Source organism: Hemicordylus capensis, chromosome 5 (genome assembly GCF_027244095.1).
Source record: "Hemicordylus capensis ecotype Gifberg chromosome 5, rHemCap1.1.pri, whole genome shotgun sequence".
NCBI lineage: Eukaryota > Metazoa > Chordata > Lepidosauria > Squamata > Cordylidae > Hemicordylus > Hemicordylus capensis.
The window spans coordinates 184,989,234-185,017,109 of NC_069661.1; the positions used below are offsets into that span (position 1 = coordinate 184,989,234).

Here is a 27,876-nt window from a genome sequence, read left to right on the forward strand (position 1 = left end):
GAACAGAGTGGTCGTGAGGGAGGAAAGAACCCTTTCAGGAGAAGGAGGCTGTCGTGTGAATTAGATGAGGAAACAAGTTGAACAAGATCTGTTAACTCAGGAAGGGAGAGAGAAGAGAAAGAGAGAGAAAAATAAGTGAGGGGAAGAAAGACAGAGGTTAAGAGCGAGTGGAGGAGAGAGGTTAATAAGTGGTTATTTCTTCCACTTTTGGTAACTTTTTTTATCTTAGTCTAGAAATGTTGGACAAAGTTGAGCCACCTACAATTCCTGAAGGCTATGCCATGTCAGTAGCATTCCATTGTTTACTGGATCTTGTCCGTGGTATCACTAATATGATTGAAGAAGAATTGGGGCACGCTGAAACAGTAAGTCAAGTAACAGCTGATGCACAGACTTCACCATCACAGTCGTCAGATCTACAAGATTTTCATTCTGCATCCGACCAAACTGACACCGAAACAGGTATATGGAAATGACTGCTGCTGGGTAAAGGTTAAGAATAGAAAATAAGAATAGGAGATAGGTATTTGTCTCAGGATGAGCTCTGCTTACTTTCACTCTTCAACTTACGTATAACTTTCAAATTGAATGCTGATTGCTTCTTCCTCTTTGTCAAGGGCGTAACTACTATTAGGCAAGGGGAGGTGGCTGCCTGGGGGCCCCCACGCCTCGAGGGGCCCCCCAGAGGCAAGTCACATGACTCCCCAACACCCGCAGAGCTTTGGTGCCATGGAAAAGCCAACCCCAAGTTTGGAGCAAAGGCGGCATGCATGCATGCATGCCCTTGTCTGCAGAAGCAACTCTTGCCCTGGTTTCTTTTTTAAGCAACTTGCATGTTTATCTATTCAAATGTTTGATTGACACGTAAAAAGCAGTATTTTAAATATATATTTGAAAAACTCCTCTGAGAAATGGGGAAGCTTTCACAATTGACACAAAGGCCAGCTGATCAGTACTGCCCACAATCTCTTTGGCTGCAAGCTGGAAGAATAGGTTTCCTTGAGCTCAGTTCAGGAAAGAAGGTTGAATGACTGCTCAGAACACAGTGACCGGTTCAGACATCTGAAAGCAATTGTTTATTTTGTCTGTGATATTTTTATTTTGTATGGCTTGGATAACTGTAATAGTTTGATTGTTTGAACTTGTGCCAGTCAACAAACCATGGTTTTATTTGGGAGTCATGAATCAGGATTTGAAACTGTGATTTGAAGTTGGCTTATTAACCAGAGTTTATGTTAATAGTGGTTTCTCATTATGTACAAGCTCACAAACCTGGCTTGTTCTGTGCTATACCCTTACCATATACAGAGTATCCTACCATACTGATAAGCTATAGGGCCTGTTCTTCAAAGAAAAATGGTCAAAAATCCCACTAGATGTGCCTAAGCCCTGGGCATGCTTGAAGTAAGTCTTTGAATCCTAGCTCTTCTCTTGGAAGCGTGGTTGTGTCTGTCAAGCTTCAGCTTTATGTTGGTAGACAAGGCTATGCAGTCCACTTCACCATATCAAGATTGATACATAAGTAATTGCTAATTATTGCACCTCCAAGTGCTCTTATTCCCAGACTAGATTTGAAAGCTAAAGGGCACAGAGACTTTCCAGATCATCCAGCGTGCTTATGGCCTGCCCTGTTCCATATATTGGAAATAATTCAGATTTAGAGTATATTGATGTGTAGGAACATCTTAACTTAAGCAAATTTTGAGATTAAATCAATGCAGTACAATCAATACAGGAAAAGAAAACAACAATTGTATCAGAATGTGCATCTGTTTATAGCCCAATAGCTAAATATTTACTAGTATTATACATTTGTTTCTCCAAGTTAGCAGAGCTGTTTGGGAAGAAATGGTGAATGCATGCTGGTGTGGTCTTCTTGCTGCATTGTCATTACTTCTGGATGCAAGGTATTCAGTCGTCTTACTATTTTGCTTTATTCTTCAGTGCTCATTTATAATTAGAAACAACAAATGCACTGAAGGCTGTGATAGAATCGTTTCAAAGAACCAAAGAAAACATGACAGGGAGGTATACATGATGGTGTATAAAAATATAGAAGATTGAACACCACTCAGGAGTAGTTTTGTTAGTTTCATGAGTAGTTAAACTACCACTCAGGAGTAGTTTATATACTAAGAAGTTCATTCTGCAGGCCTTTATTCTGTCTAGATGGATACATCTTTTATTCTGTTGAATAAAGTTGAAAATGCTTTTCTGATTAAAACTATCAATTTTTTTGCTATAACATGGAATGATAGCAACCTCTAGCAGATTTGTTGCTTTTGTGTTATGTTATAAAAAGCCTTATTTGTTTACTCAAACCTGCCTGCTTATGTGATGGAAGAAACATTTTGGAAAATAATGAATTTCTGTCCTACATCTCTGAAGCATGCAGTTTTGAAATGTTGTAAAATGAGCATTATTTCAAGGGCTTCATAACTTAAATTTACTCTGAATCATCTTCTTCTTTTTAATAAAGGCAGTGTTCTCCTGACCCATGTGATAGTAATTAAAGAGTTAATTAAAGTCAGTGAGCTTTGCACGGTCCCGCAGAATGTGAGGTGAGGACATGTGCTTTAGCATCAATTGTAGTCCTGCTTAACTAGAATATTATCGATAACTACAATCAGATTGTAGTTAATGACCATAGTATAATCCTAGGTAACCGTGGCGCCAGGACTATGATCAGTGTTAAAGCACATGTGGTCACATCATGTTCTTCAGAATTGTGTCCAGCTCTCCAATCATGATTAAATCTTTAACTACCATTGTACAGATTGTGAGAACACAGCCAAAAAATGTTATTGGTTTCAAATGTCTTGCCAGCTGCTTTTCATATGTATCGAGTAGGCTAATTCTTTCTTTGTGCATTTCAGTACTGATGAAGCTGCCACAGAAAATATTTTAAAAGCAGAACTGACCATGGCGGCACTGTGTGGAAAACTAGGGCTTGTAACTTCAAGAGATGCCTTTATTACTGCGATTTGCAAAGGCTCCCTGCCTCCTCACTATGCCCTAACTGTACTTAATACCACTACTGCTGCTCTTTCCAGTAAATGTAAGGACATGGTTGAGTTAAATTTTTACTGTGCACCGATTCTCGCTAAACAGCCATGACAGCATTTGACACAGTTTAGTTTCCAAGATATTTGTGTGACATGCAAGTGTTTGACAGAATGGGACATGAAACTTTGAAAGTATATTAAATTAACTGTAGTGTAATACAAGATAACATAGTGTAACATTGTCTTGGTGTCTGTCTAGAGCTGCCTGAATATGTTCTGATTCTGTAAGAGTAGTGGTCCTGCTTTTAAACAGCAGAATGCTACTAATAACCCACATGTGACATTTATGTGTCTCATATAAAGCCTTGAATCTCTCTTTTCATTATGTTTATAGGCATTCATAGAATGGTCATAGTGTTAAAAACTTGTGGAAATTCTGTAAGAATTTCAGATACAGCATAATACTGTGCTCATACCAACAACAGACCCTCTCACTCTGAACTTTTTTTTTTTAACCTTTATATCCCACTCTTCCTCCAAGGATCCCAGAGGGATATACATGGTTATGTTTATCCTTATAACAACCCTGTGAGGTAGGTTAGGCTGAGAGATACATGACTGGGCCAGAATCACCCGGTTTGTTTTTTATAGCTGAATGGGGATTTGAACTCAGGTCTCCCCAGTCCTAGTCCAACACTCTAATGCAGCTTATTAAAAAAGAGATATTCAAATAGTGTACTTGGAGAGGATGGACTCCCTTGCCATTTTAATGCTTTTTATTACTGGTTCTTTCATATACATTTCTTTTTTGCCTATGTGAACATAACCCCCAGAGGTAAATGAAATGGAGCAGTAAAACTGCAAGTTTGCTCTACAAAGTAATATAAAATGCTGACTAAGAAGTTTAAAATATTTTTCTACTATTATTAATATACTCAATCATATAATGTGGTTAATATATAAATATTTTCATAAATTCATGATTTTTGTTTTAAGTAGGCTCTGGTGATATTTAGTGTGAATGACTATTTCACCCTTTTAAGAAATTTATGTTTATTTCTAATGCTGCTTTATTACTACTACTAAAATAGTCAGTGTCATTAACTTAAATCAAATATACTTTGATGTAGGTACAAGTATATTGACATTTTCAATGTGACACATATGGTGTTTTACATGTAAGGATTCTTCTTTTATTCTTTAGCGTATTCCATTCAGGGGCAGAATGTTCAGATTATCAGTCCATCCAGCGAGTCTCACCAGCAAGTTGTAGCAGTAGGACAACCACTAGCCCTCCAACCACAGGGAACAGTAATGGTAAAATATTATTTGTAAATATCCTTTTCCTATTTAATTGTTTGTTCTTCCTAAATTTTATTTTTTTAATAGATTATATTTAAACCATAACTCACATGGTAAACCTCTGACAGAATGGAGAATGATCTCATCCATTTTTCTGAAGGCTTGATTATTAATAATTTATATAGGATTTTATAGTGCAAAATGTGTGGTAATCGTTATCTCATCCAGTCATTGGTTGCTTTGAGAGTGTCTCAATTTTTTAGAATTACTAGTTATGCAGGAGGGTCCCTGATAAAATTGAGAGTTTTAAATGCTCTGTCCATAAAATAGTTTCTTTACTTGAATGACTTATTGATGACGTTTTTTTTTTTAGTGGCTGCTCTTTCCATATCTTTAACCACAAATAGGGAAAATGAAGCACTGAGGGAGATACAGTAGCACAATTCAACTGCTCATGAAAAATGTTGGTATCCCTGGGGAAAAAGATATATTTTCTATAACAACTTTGTCAACAAATCAGAAAGTTTCACTTATCCATAGTACATATATGCATTAATTTAACTAAATGTATGCTTAATTTAAAAGCTAAATAATCTGTCCCTCCCTATTAATATAGCAGACACACTGGAGTGAGCTGCAGTAAAAGAACAATGATGTTTGTTTGTGTGTGTAGCTAAGATCATGATTTAATAGCAGGAGAATTTCAGGTGCACATATTATATACCAGATTATTCATATAATGTCAAGGAAAAGTCCCATTGACTTCAATTGACTGCTAAGTCCTCATCTGAACATTCAGCTTTGGTCACAGATTTTAAAACATTATACTATATAGTCCGTTTATTTAAAATATTTATATCCTAATTTTTTTGCTTTTAAAAAAACTCTCAGAACAAAGATCAGCTAGCACAACTGCAGGAATCTATATCCTATTTTTTCAGCAGAAATGAGTTACTTCACATGATTCAACTGAATGTAATTTAATAATTTCCAGGATGTGATGGCTATAAAGGTAGAGTAAGGCCACAATCCTGAACATATTTATTAGAGAGTAAGAAACACTGAACATAGTAGACTTGCTTCTGAATAAACATGCATAGGATTGCATTTATTTTATATTTCTGATATATGCACAGACCACCAAGCAGTAGCAGCAACAGTGCTGATTTGAGTGTACCCATCAAGAGCTGTACATGGCCCCTTTAGAGAGCATAAATCCAGACCAGAAATCTTGCTCTTATGGTGCCAGTGCCACAAAACCTAATAAGCCATGTTCTTAATCCATGGTTTTTGGGTTAGAAATGCAGACCGACATCCTGACCATTCATACTCCTCCAATTTACTATCTCTGCTTGTATATCACTGATCTTAGTTGGTTTAAACCTCAGCTCCATGTGTCATCCAAACACAGAGCTGATGTAAATTAGCTCTGGTTATAAGTAGTTCTGGGGTTGAATGACACAGAGTTGCTGTTAAATTAACTAGGCTGTTCGTGGCATACTGAAGAGGAATGCAGGGAAGAGTGTGCATGCAGGCGCAGGGCTGCAGTCTGAGATCCCTACACAATAAACCATGGGTTGTGTGATCCAGCCCACCGCCTTTTGTGCATTTTGATGTGCATACTTTTAGGAATAAATAACATGTGAAGTCATTTTACATCACAATCTTGGCTTGGCTTTTATTGCCATGGAAAACATTCATTCTGTTTTCAGCTTGGAGCAAAGAAGCAACATAGTAATTTTATTAAGCATTTGAGTACCTTTCAGTTACCCATAGTGTTTCACATATGTTAATTCTGAGAAATTTATAACAGTTGGAAAGAAAACAGCACCATGCCCAAGCTGGATGAAAGGGCTAAGGCTTGAGAAATAGTGACTTGCCTAAAACCATCTAGTAAGTTCATTGTTGAGGTGAGATTTTAACCAGAAATCTGTCAGTTTTGCAGATCAGCATTCTTAGTTATGCTATACAGGGTTTCAACCTAGGTTTGAATAGCCAAAATGTACAGTTTTACACATCAGCATCAGTTTTTCTCTTTGAATGCTAATGGTGTTGGTAACAGCCTCCTCTATGTTGCTTTGTCTTCTCTTTGACTTCTGTTTGTCTGTCTCAGAATTTTAAAACATTATTTCTTAAAAATCATCTGTTCCATAATGTGTAAAATTCAGCTTTCATCTTAAAAGCCCTGTAAGTTTCACATCGTTGGGAATGAGCAAGAGTCTTTAAATCATGAATGTAATGTCTGTGCCTACAGTTGGCACATAATCCAACTCCACACAGACACTGTAAAGGTTGCATTCCTACAAATAAGTGACATTACATGGGAGTTATTCAAGTGTAGGTGACTTGCAATTCTCCCACTTCTCAAACCCTGATTTCCTATACAATACGCCCACTTCTAAAAAAATCTTGCTACAATTTGCCCACTTCTCAAAACCTGGTTTCCACATGTTTTTATGTTCTCTAAAGTAATGTGGAGATATCTTGATTCTCTCTTTTTGCTTCCTAAAGAAGAAACAAGGATTCTCTCTCTCTGACAAAACCAGCTTAACATGGGATAGAAAGAGCTCCTCTGATCATGTTTTCATGAAAAAAAGTTTATTTTGAGAGCCCCATACAAAATATATTTATATTATTATTTATTTTTATTTAGTACATTAATTAATTAGTAATGATTAAAATTAAACAACAATACATGTTTAATGTATTATATTATGTATTGTAATGTACAAACCTGGTTGGGTATTACAGATGCAAATCTTGGGCTGTGTGCTATGAAAATATGCATAGAGTATATCATGCCCCACCCCAAAATGTCTCTCTGCTCCCACAAAAAAAAAACTTAAAGTAATTGCTCCTCAAGCTTTTCCTCTGCATCGACAGAACACATTTCAGATTGAATTCCCTCTCCATCTGCATCGATGGAACATATTTGAACCAAGAACACCACTTTCCTTTGTCACAGATCACCAAAATATTTCTATTTCCCCCACCCTGTTGATATATGACATACATTATTAACCCTTCTCAAGGCATAAAAGAAAATATGCCCCAAATCCAAACTGCAGTCATGTTCAAATTTGTCCCAAGTGCAGCTTTTTATTTGAATGGTAGCCATTTACAGGGGAAAGCAGGAGATACTATTTCCAGTACCCTTAGGGTGGGGCTCACGCTCTTCAGCCTGTAAGAATCAAGACTGGTCCTGTTTGCTCAACCCAGTGCTGTCCTAGGGTCTGTTTCATGGCTATGCTAGGATGGGACCTGATGTTGGAATTAGTGCTTTATAGAGAGATTGTGGGTCTGGCTTATGAACAAAACTTGCATGTGTGTCTGCTGCTTTTTCTCCTGTATACCGTTTTTGTCTAGCTGCTGATCCATGTTTTCCCCTTTAGTTTTCCTTTTTCACCAATCTACTAAGAGGAACAGCCACCCAGCAGAAGCAAATTTCGCACCAGCTTCCTTCCCTTGCTCTCCCTTCAAATTTCTGCATGCAAAGAAGGGGGACCCCATCTACTCGCCCAGTTCTTCAGGTATCCTGCCAGCAGAAAGCTGGCCATTTCAGATGAGCGATTGGCAGCCAGGTGCCAGTCTTATTCCCATCATGAGGCTTTTTCCCATTGGGGCTTTTTTGTTGGAAAAATGTAGGCACAGTTTTTGAGAAACTGGGCTTCTTGCCCTGGGAATAGTTTATTGGGTTGGCTTCCACATGCATGGAGTAAAGAAGCAAAACCTTCCCTCAAATACATATTTCTCTTGATCCATACTACTAGTAAGTTTGAATACTACTACTAGTCTTGTGGGAAGACTAGTCTTCCTGTGTTCATTGAACAGAGCACAGTCTCCCCTCTTTTATGTGAGCCTAGTTCTGCTACTTTTCTATCTGCTTTTGAGAGTTTCCTGAGGTAAGTAACAGCCTCTTGGCTTCTTCCTTTCTCTGCTTTAGGAGAAACTTGGCAATGGGCTTTCTCTAACTTGAAGAACCGCCTTCTAAATTGTACAACTATGATTCATTGTGGACTGGGTTACTGTTCCTTCTTTCCTTTTCCTTCCCTTTCTCTGTGTCTTGCATGTTGGTGTATATGATCACTAATTGTGTATTACATGAGGCTTCCTTTTCCATGTGTTGCTTTGGTATCATCTTTTGTATGTTACTGTGAATCTTAATATCCTACAATAATGAAGAAGGAAAAATGAAACCACAATACCATGCTGTACTTGAGTTGTAGATATGTAACTTAGCTTCAACATAGCAATAGCAATAGCACTTACATTTATATACCGCTCTATAGCTGGAAGCTCTCTAAGCGGTTTACAATGATTTAGCATATTGCCTCCCAACATTCTGGGTACTCATTTTACCGACCTCGGAAGGATGGAAGGCTGAGTCAACCTTGAGCCCTTGGTCAGGATCTAACTTGCAACCTTCTGGTTACAGGGCGGCAGTTTTACCACTGCGCCACCAGGGGCTCCTTTTGAGAACATAATTCTTCATCTAACGGAATTGAGACCAGGGTTGCTCCTTTTGTTCTAATACATTTGGGATACTTTTTTATTATTAGTGTGATAAATATAGTAGGATATATCTAAACAAAAATGAATCTTTATGCTGGCCACACAGAGAGCTTAGATAATGAGTTTTTGATGCAAGCTTAAAGTGCATCCTTTCTAATTTACAAGATATAAATACAAATGCCTCCCACCCCCCACCAGATTACTGATTGACATGAACACCGATATCCTTTATGAACCTACCAACCAGTGAAAAAGCTCTTTTCAAAGGAGTCTTTGTTTTAAAAGTTTGTCCCCAGGCAAAAAATCCATAATATCCACATTTAAAAACAAATGCACTTCAAATTTATGTGTATGTGGATTACACAATGTTTGCTCAGTAGCAGTGATTCTGCATTCATTGAAGTCAATGGGACCATGTTGAGGAAAGGCTATGTGAATGAATAGCAAGAGTTCTGCTCATGCAAGGAGGGGTGTGTGATTCTTCTGAGTGGTCTCTTGTCCATCATACGGATGGGCTTCACGCTTACTTGAAGAGCAGTTTGGGAACCTTCCAAGCTTTTCTCTCCACTTCAATGCAGTGGATCCTCCCCTGTCTCCCTAGGTCATGTACTCCACACCATTCTCAGTTCTTCTTGGTCTGCTGGAGAAAGACCGTCTCAGTGTAGAGAACCTTTCATCTGTTAATCTGTAAAACAAATTTCTTTATTTCTCTCCTTATTTTCTTTTATTATCTGTGAGTACTGCACTGTGACCTTCCTTACTTAGTTTCCCAAAAGGAGGTAGTCACACTCAGACCAGACATTTTGTTCCTATCAAAAGTTGTCTCAACTTTTCATAGATCTCAGCTAATCTGGTGTTTTTCCCCAGTCCTACCTCTAATGACCACACCCTGGACCTAAGGAGGACCCTAGTGTTCTACATTCAGCACATGTCTTCATTCAGACAATCACCTGCCATATTTGTAACCTATGGGGAGCTTTGCAAAGGCCAACAAGTATCGCTGCAGCTGATCTCCACATGGATAGTACAGACTATCAAGTTGGCTTATCAATTAGTGGGCCTAGGGCCACCCCCACCCCCAACTACATTCAAGGCCCACTCAACCAGGGTAGTCGCAGCATCTACAGCTTTTGATCGGGGATTAGATCTGGAATAATTTGTCAAGTTGCATTGTGGGCTTTCATAAGACACTATGCTCTACATGTCAGAGCAAGGAGGGACTCAGCCTTTCGGAGGTATGTCTTGCAGTCTTTGTTCGGTTGATGGATTGTGGCTGTACATCTCCCTCTCTGGGTTCTCAGGCTCTGCTTCCCTTCTCCAGTGATGAGAAGAGCTTGCAATGCATCCATCTGTGTGATGGGCAGAGACCACTCAGAAGAACATCAGGTTGCTTACCTGTAACTGGGGTTCTTCTGGTGGTCATCTGTCCATTCATACACCTGCCCATCGTTCCTGCTGCAGAACTGTGAAGCAGCAGGCTCCAGAATTGAGGAGGGTGTGAAGCAAGTGGCCTAGGGAAACAGGAGAGGAGCCACAGCTTTGAGGTGAAGAACTCTGAAGGTTCTTGAACCACACTTCATGTAAGCACAAAGCTTATCTGTGTGAATGGACAGATGACCACCAGAAGAACTTGAGTTACAGGTAAGCAACCTGATGTTTTCACGAATGCCCCCTTGCCTTTGCAGCCTGCGAAAATATGTCCTTGAGTCCCCCAGCCCTCAAAGACAGTCTTTCAAGGGGCACAGTAAGCTGCAGAGGGAAGGAAGATCAGCTAAGATAACTCTTCTTACCCTTGCACAAGCAGTTTCTATTCACACAAGTACTAGTTTCAGTCCTTCTTACTGTTTTTCTGCTTTTGTGTAGAAGCAATCTATAATATTGCAGTCAATTGTGTGGTAAACTTTAAAACTTAGCGTTGTAATATGGCATGCAGGCCAGTTGTTGTTGTTTTTTTAAAGCCAGACATTTTCCTGGGTGATAATATATGCAAGTTATTTTTCAGCAAACCTAAAATAATCCTCTGGATCCTGGCATGTGTTTATTTTTATAGTCTCCCTTCCTTTGCTGCCCCATTCTTACTTGAAGAACAGATTTCATTCTGAAATGGTAGGATCATTTCAGCCCTGGTATTCTATAATTGATAACTTTTGATCACTGAAATAATAGATCGGAATGAATTAAAATTATGTGGCCATGTCTGTGCTATATTGATTCAGGACTATACCAGTTACTGTGTTTTAATCAAATGTGCTTTGGACTTAGGTTTATTGTTTCCCCTTGTTCAAAAACACTCATTGTTTAAATATTCTCTTAGCTCACTTCTAAGAATATACAGTGCATGAGGACATTACTTAGCTTGGCTCATTGTCATGGAGCTGTTCTTGGTACATCATGGCAACTTGTCTTGGCTACTCTACAGGTGAGTAATAGATAAAGTTTTATTGTACACCAGTACACATAATTTGACAGCTTAGCAATCTTCTCTCATGGTAGAAATATATTTGACATTTCTTGTATTTCTCAAACTGTTATTAACTTTCCAGTAGGCTTATGTAATCACCCGGCATTCTGCGTGTGTATCCGTGTGTTCTCCCGCATCAACTTCACAATGCCTGGACCAATATGTACCCAAATTGGGTACAGTTGTAGAGACACATAGAGACACCTCAACAGTGTAGTTTGTGATTGTGTCATCCACCCCAATCCAAGATGGCAGACGTGTAAACTTTTGAGGCGCAAGTGGGCTAACTTGTGAACTGCCTAACCGATTTGAACCAAATTTGCTACAGATGTAGGGACAGATAGGGATGCCCAAAGGATGTGGTGTATGATGATGTCATCCACTCCAATTCAAGGTGGTGGCTGCGTGAACATCTGAGGCACAAGCGAAACAATTTGTGGACTATCTAACCAATTTAAACAAAATTTGGTACAGTTGCGGTGAGTGACACATAGGGACACCTCAGCGGCATAGTTTGTGATGATGTCATCCACCCCAATCCAGTATGGCGGATGTGTAAACTTTTGAGGTGCAAGTGGGCAAACCTGTGAACCGCCTAACTGATTAGAACCATATTTGCTACAGATGTAAGGACACATAGGGATGCCCAAAGGGTGTGGTGTGTGATGTCATACACTCCAATCCAAGATGGAGGCCGCATGAACTTCTGAGGTGCAAGCGGGCTAATTTGTGGAGTGCCTAAGCTATTTGAACCGAATTGGGTACAGTTGCAGTGAGTGACACGCATGGACACCTCAATGGCATAGCTTGTGGTGATGACATCTACGCCAATTCAATATGGCAGACACACAAACTTTTGAGGTGCAAGTGGGCTAATTTGTGAACCACTTAACCAATTTGAACCAAATTTGCTGCAGCTGTAGGGACACATAGGGGCATATAGGGACACCTCAATAGCGAAGATTGTGATGATGTCATCCTGCAGCTGTAGGGACATATAGGGACACCTCAATAGCGAAGATTGTGATGATGTCATCCTCAATTCAAGATGATGGACGCATAAACTTTGGAGGCGCAAGTGCACTAACTTGAGGACTGTCTAACTGATTTAAATCAAATTTGGAACAGCTGTAGAGAATGACACACAGGGTGAAGTTTGTCAATGGTGAAGTTTGTAATGATGACATCCACCCCGATCCAAGATGGCGGACACATAAACATTTGAGGCGCAGGAGATATAACTTGTGGACTTCAATTTACACCAAATTTGGTCCATATGTAGAGACAGTGAAAGGAAAATAGGCTGATTAGTTCTTACTAGAACAACTTGTATTTAATATATGCCAGTTTCTGTAGTCTTGTGCACAACCATGCTTAAATGCATTCACAGAACAGCTGGAGTGGCCTATATGAAGTTCTTAAAAACAAAAATCATTATCACAGAAGGGCAAACCTGAAACATTATTTTAAAAAAAGAAATAAAATATTGCCTTGCACTGTCTAGGAGAGGCAAGCTGGTCTTGTGGTAACAAGCATTAATTGTCCCTTTGCTAAGCCTAGTCTGCCCTGGCTTGAATTTGAATGGGAGACTATATATGAGCACTGTAAGATATTCCCCTCAGGGGATGGGGTCTCTCTGGGAAGAGCACCTTGCATGCTTGCATGTGAAAGGTTCCAAGTTCCCTCCCTGGCATCTCCAGATAGGACTGAGACACTCCTGCCTGTAACCTTGGAGAAACCACTGCTAGTTTAGGCTTGCTGTCGGCCTTTAAGAGAGCCCTAAAAACCTATTTGTTTGGCCTGGCCTTCCAAGGCTTGTAAAGTGTTGTTGTTTTTTTAAAGTATTTTAATTGTTTTTAAATGGTTTTAATCATTTTTGAATTTTTTTTTAGCATTGGGTTTGAATTGTTGGTTTTATGTCTTTTTAAAAAGTTGTATACCACCCAGAGCCTCTGGATGGGGTGGTTTATAAACGTAATAAATAAATAATAGTCTATGTAGACAATACTGAGCTGGATGGACCAATGGTCTGCCTTAGTAAAAGGCAGCTTCCTATGTTCCTATGCTCAAAGATACTTGAACTTAAGGAAAAAATTGTTTTGCATTTCAGCACCTCGTATGGATTCTTGGCTTAAAACCTGGTGTTGGAGGTGCTTTAAAGCCTGGAAGAGCTGTAGAAGGACCTAGCACAGTAAGCTGGTTTTTTAAAACTTGAGTTCTTAAAATTGTGTATTGGCATATTCTTATGGAATAAAATTGTCTCTTTTAGGTTCTAACTACAGCTGTTATGACTGATTTACCAGTTATTTCCAACATACTTTCAAGACTATTTGAAAGCTCACAGTAAGATAAACAACTTTTCAATCTAAATGTTTGTTCTTTAGCCACTTTTGCAGTAGTTTTAATAACAGATTTTTTTCTCCCCAGGTATCTAGATGATGTTTCATTACATCATTTAATAAATGCTCTCTGCTCCTTGTCTCTGGAAGCCATGGATATGGCCTATGGCACTAATAAGGTATGAAATGCCTCATTCTGCTTCTCGCAAAATGTGTTGTACATTAATAACTCCTGACTTTAGTTTTTAAGTCCTTGCAGCCCAGTCATATGATTTGCAGTGGCAGGAAAAATTGAATGAGTTGTGTTGATGATTATACCAGTAAAGTATAATATTTCATAAAACGTGATAATTTATGAGCTTTTTAGGAAGATATGCCAATAGAATTGTTCAGGTCTTGAGTTGAAATACAAGTATTAAATTCAGGTGGAACTTCATTTAGAAATCTTAACATAAGAACTAACAAGCCCAAAAATTCACTGTTTTAACAAGGTATAATAAATAAGATGCCAAGTTGCTTTATTGATCATTTCAAGAAGTACATTTTAATTATTAAAGCCAAAATTTATTTTTGAACTGGGAATTTTTATGGGAAAGGAGTAGAAATTTTTATATCTGTGCTTAGCAAAAGTGTGATCTAAGACTACAGTCCTATGAATTGAATCCCATTGAATTTAGTATAAGTTACTTCTCAATACGCATACACAGGATTAAGATGTTAGCTTTCTATCTCCTACTGCAGCTGGGGGATCCGCCTATCATCACTACTTAACATTTATTTAGTCCCAGCAGTGAGCGTCTGAATGATTCTGTTATAGACCAGGAGTTCAAAAATATGTGTAGATACGTGAATTGAATTTATAATAATTCTTAGAACCTGCAAGTACTCTGATGAAGAGGAAAGTGCTAAATAGGACTAGTGTGGCATAGATAAGATGTGAAAACCAAATTTCTTCATGCATTGGCTCTTTTCACAGTAACTGATATTTGCTTACAAATTCAATCAATAGAAAAGTACAGTCTGAGGGGAGGTATTAGCAATGACATGGAAAAAAACTGTATATAATTGCTTATAAAAATGGCATATCATATGGCATTAGCTGCTAAGTGGAACTGTTTAATGTGGCCTTCATGTGACAATTATAACAGGCAGACCAGTCTGTTGCATCCTGTGGTCTAGGATCATTTTTTGAAATTTTAACCCAGGAGGAGGCTGGCTTCTAATTGGTCCAGTTTAGGGACTTTGAGTCTGATTTTGTGTTGTGATTAGTAGGCAGATTGTTGAGTTTACTTCTACTTCCCTTTTATTTAAGAAAAATGCAGCCACCTAGCCACAGTCATTCTTTAGCATGTGTTTATTATTTTGTGCACATTGTGATAATCAGCCCAAGCAGTTTACATGTTGGGTTGATCTGGGGGCAACTCAATAAGACTTTGAACCTTTGAGATTACTGTTTCACATGCAGAGTATAATAAATAAAAATGTTATCCTGCTTTCATTTGGGAAAGAGCTGGGGTAAGAAGGTGGAATGTTTTATAAAAGTATTAAGTCTGAAGATTAGGAAGACTAGAACAGCACAAATGCATATGCTATTAAGCCACATGTCTTTTTTAAAAAATTCAATTTGTGCTTAGGAGCCATCACTGTTTGCTGTTGCTAAATTGCTGGAAACGGGACTAGTTAATATGCATAGGATTGAAATTTTATGGAGACCACTGACTGGTCATCTCTTAGAGGTAACTACTCTTATTTTCTATATTGGTCTTTGTGTTTTGAAAACCCCAATATTTTTCTCTCTGTTGTAGCAAGATATAAGATCATCCTGAAAGCAAAATTACATTGTTTTTAGTTTCAGCTTTTTGTTTTTCTAGGCTATTGTGTTAAACTTAAACTAAATTTAAACATGCTCTCTTTGTCCATGTGGCCTGATATAAAGCAAAATGTTTGACTTGATCTTCTATAGACACAAACATGCAAGACTGTGCTCTCAACCAGTCTCTGAAACAGCAACAGAAAGTCCAGTTTTTAAGGTGATCCATATTTCCTCACAAAATGGATTCTGTGCCTGCACAGTAACCGCTGCAGATGAATACTCTTGTCTCCGCACACTGCACACAAGGCACGTCTCTTATTTTCGGCGGTTAGCGCGCCAGTTACTCAGTTCCTTCTCGACTGCTGCAATGTTCACCTAGAGAAGGATTCGCTCCTTGATTGAATTCTGTTCCTGTGAGAAATTATCAATATACTTTTACCTTGGCTTTTGGACTCAGTTTTAATATTTCTCTTTTGTATTGTGATTAGAACTGGTACTAATTACGGTTTTTTAAAAAAGTTTTAAACATATACTTCTTGTACAGTGACTCTTCCCTCCTCAGATAGGTATGATTGGGGTTTAATTTGTTTGGGTGAACATCATAATGTTAGAGCCTGCAAGATTTCTTTGTCATTCTCGAAATAAACAAGAAAAAGCTGGGAACTCCAACTTAGAATGGCTTTATATGAAAATCCATTAAGACCTCCAACACTGATGCCACGGTAACTGCTCCCTTCGATTATGACACACTCAGTGTTGGTCAGTAGTCAACCCTCGGGACTGAAGTCGACAGCAGAGTGTTCACCAAGGGGAGATTCTCAGACCCACCACTCAGAGAAAGAGCACTCGGTGTCAGTGTTTAAAAGGTCTGATGTCAGCAAAGACAGGCATCACCAGCATGGTAAAAAAATGAGAGCACCAGAGGGATAATTCTCGTAACTGCTCAGGGCTGAACCACGGATGTATCTTGACATCGACACCCAACCCAACATCAAGGGGCAGTTTTCATTCCACATCTTCGAAAATGACTACCACACAGGCTATGACATGACAATGGGCTAAGGAAAATTGACATTGGCACCAATGTCTATTATCCTTGTCCCAAGTTCATCTTCAATTCTGAAGGCACAGGCAAACCCCACAATGGGATTGTTGCAGGCACTGCGCATTATGATGCTTCGCCTATCATTGTGGATTTTTCTCCAGAATTTCCCAACCAATTCTGACCAGGATAAAAGTTCTAATTGGAGTGAAAAAGGACAATCTTCTCAAGAAGCCTCCCCAGCTGTACCTGTACTAGATAAGACTGCTTCAAAAATCTTGGAGTCATTGATGGATTCCAAACAATCCACCCCATCTGGATCCACCTTCAGAGGTTTCTCAGTGCACGGTTTAGATGGTGATGAAGAAATGGAAGCAAACTCCTTCAGCATCTCCAGCTAGAATGACACCTGTGTCCTCTTCCTCATATACACCAGCCTTTCATTGGAGACAGAGATACCACTATTCAATCCCAACCTCTTCGTCCATGTGACACCCAATGGATTAATGGAGTTCACCGGGGGGGGGGGGGGGACTAGACCCTGGCTATGTATGTGACTTTAGACAGTTCAGGTATCCCTATTGTTTTCCATCATCTAGACTCCCTTATGACTTCAATGAATACAGATTGTAGAAATCCAGGAAATTAAGAAGAAACCCTGAAAAAAGTGATCACCTGAAAGATGCTAGACAACCAAAAAGCCCAAACAGGGACCCTTATTTTAAAAGACCTTCAGTACCAGCTCAACCGCAACATCATGTGAAAGAAACTTCTCAAACTCACTGTAAAAGCCCTGACATGGAAATCATCCATCACTTTCCATCACCTTGGGAAAATCCCCTGATAAGAAAAAGAAAAATTCAGATAATGCTTATGATTCATTCACAGATTTTGATGAGGGTTCTACCCAAACAGAAACTTCCTCAGATCTGTCACCAGATGAAAATGTCACCAGCCATCTAACTCACCTGTGGGGGAAAAACAAAATCTTACTATTTCCAAGTGGCAGAAATGGCTAAAATTGTGGGTTTGGAAATGTAAGTTCCAACCCAAAAGGTGAAAGAGCCAATCTATGACTTCATGTCCTGTTTTTCTTCTGCACAGCCGGCATTGCTACCTATGTTGCTGGTTCTTACAAACTGCTAAATTGGCTTGGGAGACTCAATTAACCTCTATCTCGACTTCAAAAAGATTAGAAAAGCTTCTACAGTATTTAGGAAGACTCATCCCCTTCTTCTTTTCAAGAATCCACCACCAAACTCCTTGGTGGTGCATCTTGCCATGGGCAGTAAATTGGGGTGGGCGGGCGGGGGATTTAGCCCTGGTAGACAAGGAGGGCAGGAAATTGGACGCCATGGGCCATAGGTTGTGTTCAGCATCATGTATGTATATTAAGATAGCCAATTGTATGGCCAAATACCATTATTCTATTTGGGATAATTTCAAAGATGATTTAAAAGATGTTTCAGAAGGTGTTCAGGATAAATGTAAAGCTGTGATAGCCAAGCCAGCTGGCATCACAAGACAACACTTGAGCACATCTAAACCCCTAACGGAAATGGAGCTTCATTCCATTGCAGGTGTAGTGTTCCTAAGACAACATGTGTGGCTTAGATCAACCTCCTTTCATCACGATATGAAGGACAGGGTCAAAAATTTGCCATTTGATGGGGAGTGTCTCTTCAGCTCACAGATTGATAAAACCATGGAGAAAATGAGGAAGTAAATCAAGACATTTATTTCTACTCCATCCCAACATTCCTACTCCCAGAAATTCAAATATTACACTAGACAAAAATTTCAATACAAGCAGTCTGATCATAGAGACTACAGAAGATCTTTCAGATATAATCTTTAAAAGCCCTATGGTCAAAAACAACAACAAAGAATGAAACAGCAAGATCAGACAAAACAACTTAGTCAACTGCCTCACTTGTTTAGAAATCTCTTCAGACATCTGGTTCACCCACTTTTCCAACACATGGCATTGCATAACATCAGATGCATAGGTGTTGGGAATTATAACAGGATATGTCACAGAGTTCACCATCCTCCCTGTTTTTTTCAGGGATAAAATACACCCACCCAACTCCTATGCTACAAGAAGAGGATAATCTTTGCTGGAAAGGGAGACAATAGAATTTGCAACACAAAACAACAAGAAATTCAGACTTTACTGCTCCAGAGCAGGCCTGAGAAAAGACTCGTCAGATGCCTTCCAAATGCCATGGAGGCAAAACCTCGTATTTCCATTTTCCTCCATACCTTTCCTCCCTGTTATCCAAAAAACTGAGCAAGAGCCTTCAGGAGGACACACCATGCATTCTTCTTACACCTTGGTGGCCCAGACAACCATGGTTTCCTATTCTGCTCTCCTTGTCACAGGGAGAACACTACCATCTTCCTCCCAATCAGAATCTATTGTCCCAGGGAGGGGGTAGGGATGTGCACAGAACTGGCGGGGGCCAGTTCGATGGTGGAAGGGATAGCTTTAAGGGCTGGGGAGGATGCACTTACTCCCCTGCTGTGTTTTCTGCATGCGCCATGCGCAGATAGTACTTCTGGTCATATCCAGACGTCAGGACGGGGTGGCAGGGAGGTACACTGCCACCCCGACAGGTTTTTAGGGAATCAAGTGCTGGGGGGGAAACGTGGCCAGGTGAGGGTAAGTGCATCCTCCCCTGCCCTTAAAGCCACACACACACACCCTGCCACCGCACCTTCAAGCCGGCCAAGGTTTGAACCGGTTCGGAGGCCCGTAAAAGGCCCGGTTCCTGCACATCCCTAGGAGGGGATCATGTCTTCCACCACAACCTCCAAGTGCTGAACCTGACAGCATTGAAGCTCAGCTTTTAGATGACATCCTCCTAAACAAAAGGAAGGAATCAAGAAGATGTAATTATACATGCAAATGGAAGATATCCACACACTATGTGGTGACTAAAAGATTTGATCCCTGCAACGCTTCTATCCAACAGATTCCTTTATACTTAACTAAAGAACTCTGGCCTATCAAATGTCTCCATTAAAGTCCGTATGGCTGCACTCTTGGCAAGAAATCCGGGGTGGGATGCATGGTCTGTTTTCTCTCATCCTGATTCAAAAGGTTTCTTGAAAGGGATCAATAACTTATTTTCCCCAGTTAGAGCCATAGAACTCTGGAGTTTTTTGTTGGCCCTTTCTACACTAACCGAGCCTCCCTTTGAACCTCTAGGCTCTACTTCACTTAAATTACTCTTCCCAAAGACTGCTTTCATGACATCAGCAAGAAGAGTCAGCAAACTATCAGCTCTTAGGATTGACTCCCCTTACACAAAATTCTTTCCAGACAAAGTAGTTATGAGAACAGATCCAACCTTTAAACCTAGGATAGTTTGGGAGTTTCACGTAAACCAAGACATAGTCTTACCTTCTTTTATCTACTCCTCTGGAGAAGTCAGTGCACTCCATGGACGTCAGAAGATCTATTCTGTATTATATGGAAAGAACAAAAAGCTTTGGGAAAGTATCAATAGACTATTAGTCTCCTTTAAGGGAAAGAAAAAGGACAACCCAACTCCAGACAAACTTTCATACTGACTAGTTACAGTAATTTTGATTTGCTACAACATACAGAAAACCACTCCTCACCACTGCGTCTGGGTAGTGCATGCGGGGGGGGGGTGCACCCAGCCCTTGAGACAGGCATGGGGTCACCATTTTGGCTCCCTTGGCATGTGTTTCGGGCCAGCCAGTTAGTGTGTGCATCTCCCTTTGCATCTCCCTTAGTCGCTCTGGGGGCAAAGCACCCACCCACCCCATCCCATTTCAGTGAGGGTTATTCAGTCTCCTTTTGAGGCCAAGTAGGAATTTTTTGGGTCACACCTTTGGCATGGCCTTTTCCCCCACCTACTTCTCACTGACTATTCGTAGGGTTGTCCTCATTGATTGTTTGGTCACTCTGCAGGCGAGTATGGGTTGAGGCGGGTTGTCTTATTTGTTGTTTGACTGGAGGATCATTTAAGGTGAGTAGGCAAGCTGAAGAACAGCCCTTGCAGGTTTTGCAGCCCTTGGGCTGAGATCCGCCCCTACTTGCCCCTGAGATCCGCCCCTACTGGCTGACGCCCACCACTTAGTTTTGCAGCCTGGGTGGAGTAGGGCTGGTTGGCCTCCTCTCAACAGGGTTAAAGCCTCGCAGTTCTGATGATGTCTGGACTTGGCGCCAGGCTGAATCAACACCCGGTCTTTCACCCTGTTGTGGGCAGTCCTCCTTATGAGGTTGATCCACAGAGGGGGTACCCTCTAATTGTAATTTCTCATTGCCAGTTATTGTAATTTAATTTAATAAAAGTGGCCCTAGTTCATCCAATTACACGTGTCTTGTCGTTATTAGGCCTGTGTGTGCAAGGTTAAGCTTCCAGAGTGAAGGAACACTCTATGAGAGCAATAACTACATCAGTAGCTTATATTTCTGGAATAAGTATTATGGACATTTGCAAAGCAGCAACATGGTCTTCGGACCTCCCTTTTGTAAGACATTATGCTGTGGTCATCCGCTCAACAACAGTGACCAATTTTGGTTGGACAGTTCAAATGAAGGTTCTGTAACTACAGCCTAGAACCTGCCACTGTTCAGATGAGCTCACCAATCACCCATTTTGTGGGGGGAACATGAATCACCTTAAAGATAAAGATACATGTAACTGGTGATCTTTTGATGATCCATGTTCATTCACAAGACCCACCCAGCCTGCCCTGCTGCTAGGATGCGTCCACAATAATAATCACTTACTTGTCCTCATCTATCCACTTTTTATCAACCCTCACAGTCGATCTAAGCAATAGGCACTCTAGCCATCAGAAATAACAGATGTGCCTTGTGTGCAATGGGCAGGGTCAAAAGTGCCTTGAGGAGCTGAAGGATTCTTCTGTGGGGGTTACTGCCCAGGCGCAGAACTCATTTTGTGAATGAACATGGATCACCAAAAGATCACCTGTTACAAGTAAGCAACCTGTTTGTATTTCCTCAGTAATAAAACATGAAACACCTTCAATTGTACCCAGAAGACCGCTCTTACTAGCAACCAATCCCTGTCCCAGTTTATTTCCAACCCCAGGAGTTTCTTGTGTCAGTAATACCGTTGCTTGTAATGGGAGCATGCATACAAAAGTGCTGACAAGGCAGTGAACAGTTACTTAGTTATCACTATTAAATCAGTCACTTTCTTTTTCATAGTGATGAACCAAGTACTGAACTCTCTCAGGATCTCTCAGTCACAAGTTTGTGGAAGTTGCTGCTTGCTGGTACAAATCCATGTAGATGCCCTATATGTGCGAATACCCAACTGATCATTGCCCTCCCTCTTAATGGAATGATGGATAGGGTCAGAAAGACCTTCCCATCCTGTCCTGTGCAGATTACAGTTGCATGGGACTGCACCAGGGAGAACTAGCTTTTATGCAGTAGCAGTATGTCTGAAGGCAGTCCTTGGAAAGTGCAGTGGACCACTCTCTACATTGTAATTCATAGTCTTTGTTTTAGTAGTTCACTTAGCAAGATACTGTATAGCCATCACGTGGAAGGAAATTAGGGGTGTGCATGAATCACGATTCGTGCACTGAGTTGAAGGGTGAGGTGGGGAACCTTTAAGAACAAGAGCAGGTTCCTCTGCCACTTGCTGCAGCAGGAAATTACAGTGTTGTGCTGCCCAACATCCCTCGTGTGCCACCACCTGAGGGGTGCTGGAGGTAGAGGAGTAGTTACAGACCTGCTCTCCTCGCTCGTAAAGGTTCCCCACCTCACCTTTCGAATCAGTGCACGAACTGTGATTCGTGCACATCCGTGAAAGAAATTATCTGTCTAATTCTGAGTTGGATATTTGTGTATTAAACTGCTTCTAAATATATGGCAGTTGTGCATCTGACTGATGAGCAGATTCATGTATAATCCCTTTTCATTTATACCTATGGGAATGATTTGCCATTGCGAGGATCATTATTATGATTTTAAAATTACAGTAGATGAAACAGCCTGGTGCCTAGGAATTTTACAGTCCTAAATGTGTAGGCTGTTAACTTGACTTGGTTATTATATTACCACCTAAAATTTCACTGCTGTGTTAGCAGAACACTGTGTAACAATGCATTCTTTCAGCCTTCTATAAACTTGTACACTAAGGGAAATAAGTATTTGATCCCCTGCTGATTTTGTCCGTTTGCCCTCTGACACAGAAATGACCAGGCTATAATTGGAATGGTAGGTTTATTGTAGCTGTGAGAGACAGAATAACAACAAACAAACCCTCAAAAGCCCAGTGCCCAAAAGTCAGCGATGGATTTGCATTGTAGTGAAGGAAATAAGTATTCGATCCCCTATCAACCAGCAAGATTTCAGGCTCCCAGGCGTCTTTTCACTATATGCAGGTAACGAGCTGAGATGAGGAACACCCTCTGTAAGGGAGTGCTCCTAATCCCAGCTTGTTACAGTACCTGTATAAAAGACACCTGTCCATAGAAGCAAGCAATCACTCCGTTTCCAAACTCACCACCATGCCCAAGACCAAAGAGCTGTCGAAGGATGTCAGGGACAAGGTTGTAGACCTGCACAAGGCTGGACTGGGCGACAAGGCTATCGCCAGCTTGGTGAGAAGGTGACTACAGTTGGCACGATAACTCGCAAATGGAAGAAACACAAAATAACTGTCAATCTCCCTCGGTCTGGGGCTCCATGCAAGATCTCACCTTGTGGAGTTGCAATGATCATGAGAACGGTGACAAAGCAGCCCAGAACTACATGGGGGGAACTTGTCAATGATCTCAGGGCAGCTGGAACCATAGTCACCAAGAAAACAATTGGTAACACACTACGCCGTGAAGGACTGAAATCTTGCAGTGCCTGCAAGGTCCCCCTGCTCAAGGCAGCACATGTACAGGCCCGTCTGCAGTTTGCCAATGCACATCTGAATGATCCAGAGGAGAACTGGGCGAAAGTGTTGTGGTCAGATGAGACCAAAATTGAGCTCTTTGGCATCAACTCAACTCGCCGTGTGTGGAGGAGGAGGAATGCTGCCTATGAGCCCAAGAACACCATCCCCACTGTCAAACATGGAGGTGGACACATTATGCTTGGGGGTGTTTTTCTGCTAAGGGGACAGGACACCTTCACCGCATCGAAGGGACGATGGACGGGACCATGTACCGTCAGATCTTGGGTGAGCACCTCCTTCCCTCAGCCAGGGCATTGAGAATGGGTCGTGGATGGGTATTCCAGCAGGACAGTGACCCAAAACACACAGCCAAGGCAACAAAGGAGTGGCTCAAGAAGAAGCACATGAAGGTCCTGGAGTGGCCCAGCCAGTCTCCAGACCTTAATCCCATAGAAAATCTGTGGAGGGAGCTGAAGGTTTGGGTTGCCAAACATCAGCCTCGAAAGCTTTCTGACTTGGAGAGGATCTGCAAAGAGGAGTGGGGCAACATCCCTCCTGGGTTGTGTGCAAACCTGGTGGCCAACTACAGGAAACGTCTGACCTCTGTGATTGCCAACAAGGGTTTTGCCACCAAGTACTAAGACGATCGAATACTTATTTCCCTCACTACAATGCAAATCTATCGCTGACTTTTGGGCACCGGGCTTTTGAGGGTTTGTTTGTTGTTATTCTGTCTCTCACAGCTACAATAAACCTACCATTCCAATTATAGCCTGGTCATTTCTGTGTCAGAGGGCAAACAGACAAAATCAGCAGGGGATCAAATACTTATTTCCCTCACTGTATTAACAAATGTGTATTTTAAATTGAAGAACTTTGCTTTTACTGTCTAAATGTAAGAATTTGCACTACAAAATGTGCTATTTGAATGTGGAAGATGTAAATCTGTGACCAAAGACTCACAGAGTTTCAAAATGTGCGTATTTCTGGATAATGCCATATTGGATTTAAATGTACTAGAATCCACTGTCAGATACTGTATTTTTTCAACATACTAGAATCTTTTTGGGGGGGGGAAGAAAATGTCTTGATACATAATATGGGTCTAAGTTGCTGTGTAGAGCTTGTTAGATTTTATGTTCTAATATTTGAGGTGATAGAAATATATATAGTTAATTGCTTTCTTACACAAGGGTCTTGGAGAGGAATTTCTTCACATTTCTTAAGATTTATATGCAGCATAAAAGTGATTTAGTTTTAGAAGCTTGGTAAGCCAGTAAGGCTTCTTTTTCCTCTTGAGGAACAGCAGTTCCAAACAGGGTGGGGTTTTTTTAAATGTTAGTTCTGAGATACTGTAAAACATGCAACCTCTGGTAACCTTGGGCCTATATATCAAAACTGTTTTATGTTGTAAACTTCAGTGATGTTAATGCTTATTTCTTGAATTATCTCAGTTTTCATATTTTTCACTTCTTCCTTTTCTCCTACTGCTTCCTCTCTCTCTCTCCCTCTTTTTTTAATCAGAAGGTAAGATTTTCCTGCAAGTTTGACTTCTTTATCTAATGTCTGTTCTGATATGTGAATCTTATTATTTTGTTGTTTGAGAGAAATAGATCACATGATGAAACAATAGAAATCTATTCAAAGAAATGATTTTGTGATACGCTAGGTGAGTGTTTTAGAGCCAGGTTACACATTGGTAAATTCACTATTGCATGTAGAATATTGCTGGAATTGGGCAGAGAATATAGGAAGACATAAAAAGTAGCTAAAGCTTGTGACTGGCATCCATATTAACGCCGTGCTCATGCTGCTAATGCTGTGCTGATCCTAGTGGAGACGGGCGAAATGGGGACATACTGTATATTCAGGGGTCGCTTCAGAACAAAGGGTAGATACACAAAATTTATCCTTCCTCTGCAGTGCATGTGCATCATTTCTGCATCAGCACTTTGTTATTCTGTTGGCCATTATCTCTTGTTGGACTAATCAGTCCAATAAGAAACATGTACTTGTGTTTCTTATGCTTGGAGACCACATAAAATAACTGTAAAGTGCTTTGCGGAAATGTACAACTGGAGTTATTACTAATGTAACAACTCAGTGACTGCACTTTGTAGGTATCAGTTTAGCTTGTGGCTATCAGTATTTTTAAAGGCTCCACAAACTGAATGCCCATTCTTAATGTTGAACTTGTATCAATCCATGCTATGACTTGAATGAATTTTTAAAGGAGGCTATATGTGTGTGTTTAGGTTTGCCAACATCCAAACTCACGGATGAGGGAATGGGGAGCAGAGGCTTTAACTTCTCTCATTAAAGCTGGGCTGATATTTAACCATGATCCTCCACTCTCTCAAAACCAGGTAAAATAGCTTTTGGGGGTGGGGGGGAGAAATAATCTTTTTCTGGAAATTGTAGTCGGTAGGAATCAATAGCAGCTTAACTGATATTGACTGTCAACAAGAATCAATACATGTTATTTTCCACTGTTCGTTCTCTAATTAGGTGCTGAGTAGGTATATATTGAAATGTTTTCTGTTTTTGGAATTTCCCATCCCACATAGTTGTTCCTGGAATTTCCCAGCAGTATTGTTGTTGCATTAGGTAGTAAAAATGTCTCATTGTTATTCATGCACGGAGCCAGCCAAATGGCAGCCTTCCAGCCCCACCCAGTGGCCCCTCTAGCAACATCCCGTGTGCGTGACGTCTCTCTGGAGCTTGAGGCCATGTCCCTGTGCGCGTGATGTCACACGCAAAGGGGGCACTTGAGATAGCCCAAGCGAGCTCTCCCACTGTCATTTCAGGCAGCTCTTGCTGCTTGACCGCATCTATTTCCCTTTCTCTCCCTCGCTGGACAAAGAGAAATAAAGGCTGTCGGGCAGCAAACGCTGCCTGAAAAGGACAGGCGAGAGCTTGCAATGCTGCTGTTCCAGCTACCTGCAGAATACTTAGGAAACTGCCTACTTGTTGGACTGAATATGTTTGCAAGAAATACTTTGTGAGGCTAGCAGCAAGCTGTGGGATATGCAGTGCAATATGTCATCACACCCATAATAATTAAAATTTTCAGGATGAGCATATTATTATGAGGTATTTTGAAAGATATGGTCTGCTGCTGTCTACAGTACTCAAAATCAACTTTTTTTAGAGGTGGGACACAGGAAGTGATCACTCTAGAATTGTGTGTGCATCTGGCCACTACTTGTTGTTTTTCCGTGAACTTGCAGTAGAATGTATTGAGTCCATTGCACATTTTGATCAGATTTTCGTTGCAGAATAAATTGACAGGTATAGATATTTGTGGGTTGAATTACAATGGCTTGTCAAGACTGACCAGTGGTTAATCTAGGAGCCAGTTGTGACGGTGGCTTCCTTCTGATACTTACCTGAGACTCCCAGAATGGCTTCTCAGCTCCCCATTCAAGTGTTAGGCAGGGGCGTAACAAGGTTGGAGTGGGCCCAGAGACAATTAAAAAAAAAAAAAAAAAAACCCCATCACTGCCTTCCTCTAAAAATTTTAAAAAATATATATTCAAGGGAGCTCGGGCAGGCATTGCATGGAGGAGACATGTCTCTGGGGGCCCCGAGACAATGGTTTCCCTTTGCCCTATAATAGATACGCCCCTGGTGTCAGGGTGGTTGTGTCTGTTTCTGCTACAGCTGACAATTTAATTTTATAGCTTCATGGCAATAGTCAGGAGGCTTCATAGCAGAATGGTGCTGGTAGGAGTTTGTGGAAATTGTGTTGCATGTTGATTTTGCAAGCATTCCTTCATGTTTCTGATTTTATAACAGTAAACAGCAGAAGACACACAGCTAATGGCCTAGCAATCACTTACAAGTTTTGCCTTATTCTTTTTCTCCCTTAACCCATTTAACTCTTCTTTATCCAGCCAACATGAAACCAGCTGCAGAGTTACAACAGCACTGGTGATATTCTGAAAGGATAGCTGCTGGCCTAGTTCCAATGAGAGTTCAGGATTACCTCAGCTAAATGGCCAACTGATGCTTTTCCCCCTCAAGTTTGAATCAGTATGGGTTGCCAGTTGCCAATTGCAATGTAGAATTTTCATGTTTCACCCTCTGCCCCTCTCTTATCCCCATCTCCCTAGTATCATTAGGTCCCTGATTCCACAGGATTTGTCTTGCATTAAGATACTTTAGTCTGTACTTTCCTTAATGTGTTTTGCTGTTTTATTTCTAGAGGCTTCAGTTACTGCTGCTAAACCCCTTGAAAGAGCTATCAAATATCAATCACCCTGATATTAGGCTCAAGCAGTTGGAGTGTGTGTTACAGATTTTGCAAAGCCAGGGTGATAGTCTCGGGCCTGGATGGCCCTTGGTACTTGGAGTCATGGGAGCAATCAGAAGTGATCAGGGGTGAGTTTCTTGAAGTTATGATGCAAGCATTCACTCTTGCTCGTAATTCCTACCTTCCATTTGTGTCTTACAGATAATCATGATCATGTTCTGTAGAGTAATATTAATGTATGT

At 40.7% G+C, this 27,876-nt stretch overlaps 1 protein-coding gene across 2 annotated transcripts in view; it reads left to right on the top strand.

Annotated features, from left to right (window-relative positions):
* MON2 (MON2 homolog, regulator of endosome-to-Golgi trafficking) overlaps positions 1–27,876 on the top strand; it is a 129,468-nt gene that overhangs the window by 64,037 nt on the left and 37,555 nt on the right. For both annotated transcript variants that reach the window (XM_053255502.1, XM_053255503.1), the window contains exons 12-22: positions 230–462; positions 1,826–1,907; positions 2,877–3,058; positions 4,210–4,322; positions 11,134–11,238; positions 13,391–13,471; positions 13,550–13,623; positions 13,708–13,798; positions 15,254–15,355; positions 25,635–25,745; positions 27,587–27,762. In XM_053255502.1, coding sequence (XP_053111477.1) covers positions 230–462; positions 1,826–1,907; positions 2,877–3,058; positions 4,210–4,322; positions 11,134–11,238; positions 13,391–13,471; positions 13,550–13,623; positions 13,708–13,798; positions 15,254–15,355; positions 25,635–25,745; positions 27,587–27,762 — 1,350 coding nt within the window. The remainder of the gene's footprint in view (positions 1–229; positions 463–1,825; positions 1,908–2,876; positions 3,059–4,209; positions 4,323–11,133; positions 11,239–13,390; positions 13,472–13,549; positions 13,624–13,707; positions 13,799–15,253; positions 15,356–25,634; positions 25,746–27,586; positions 27,763–27,876) is intronic.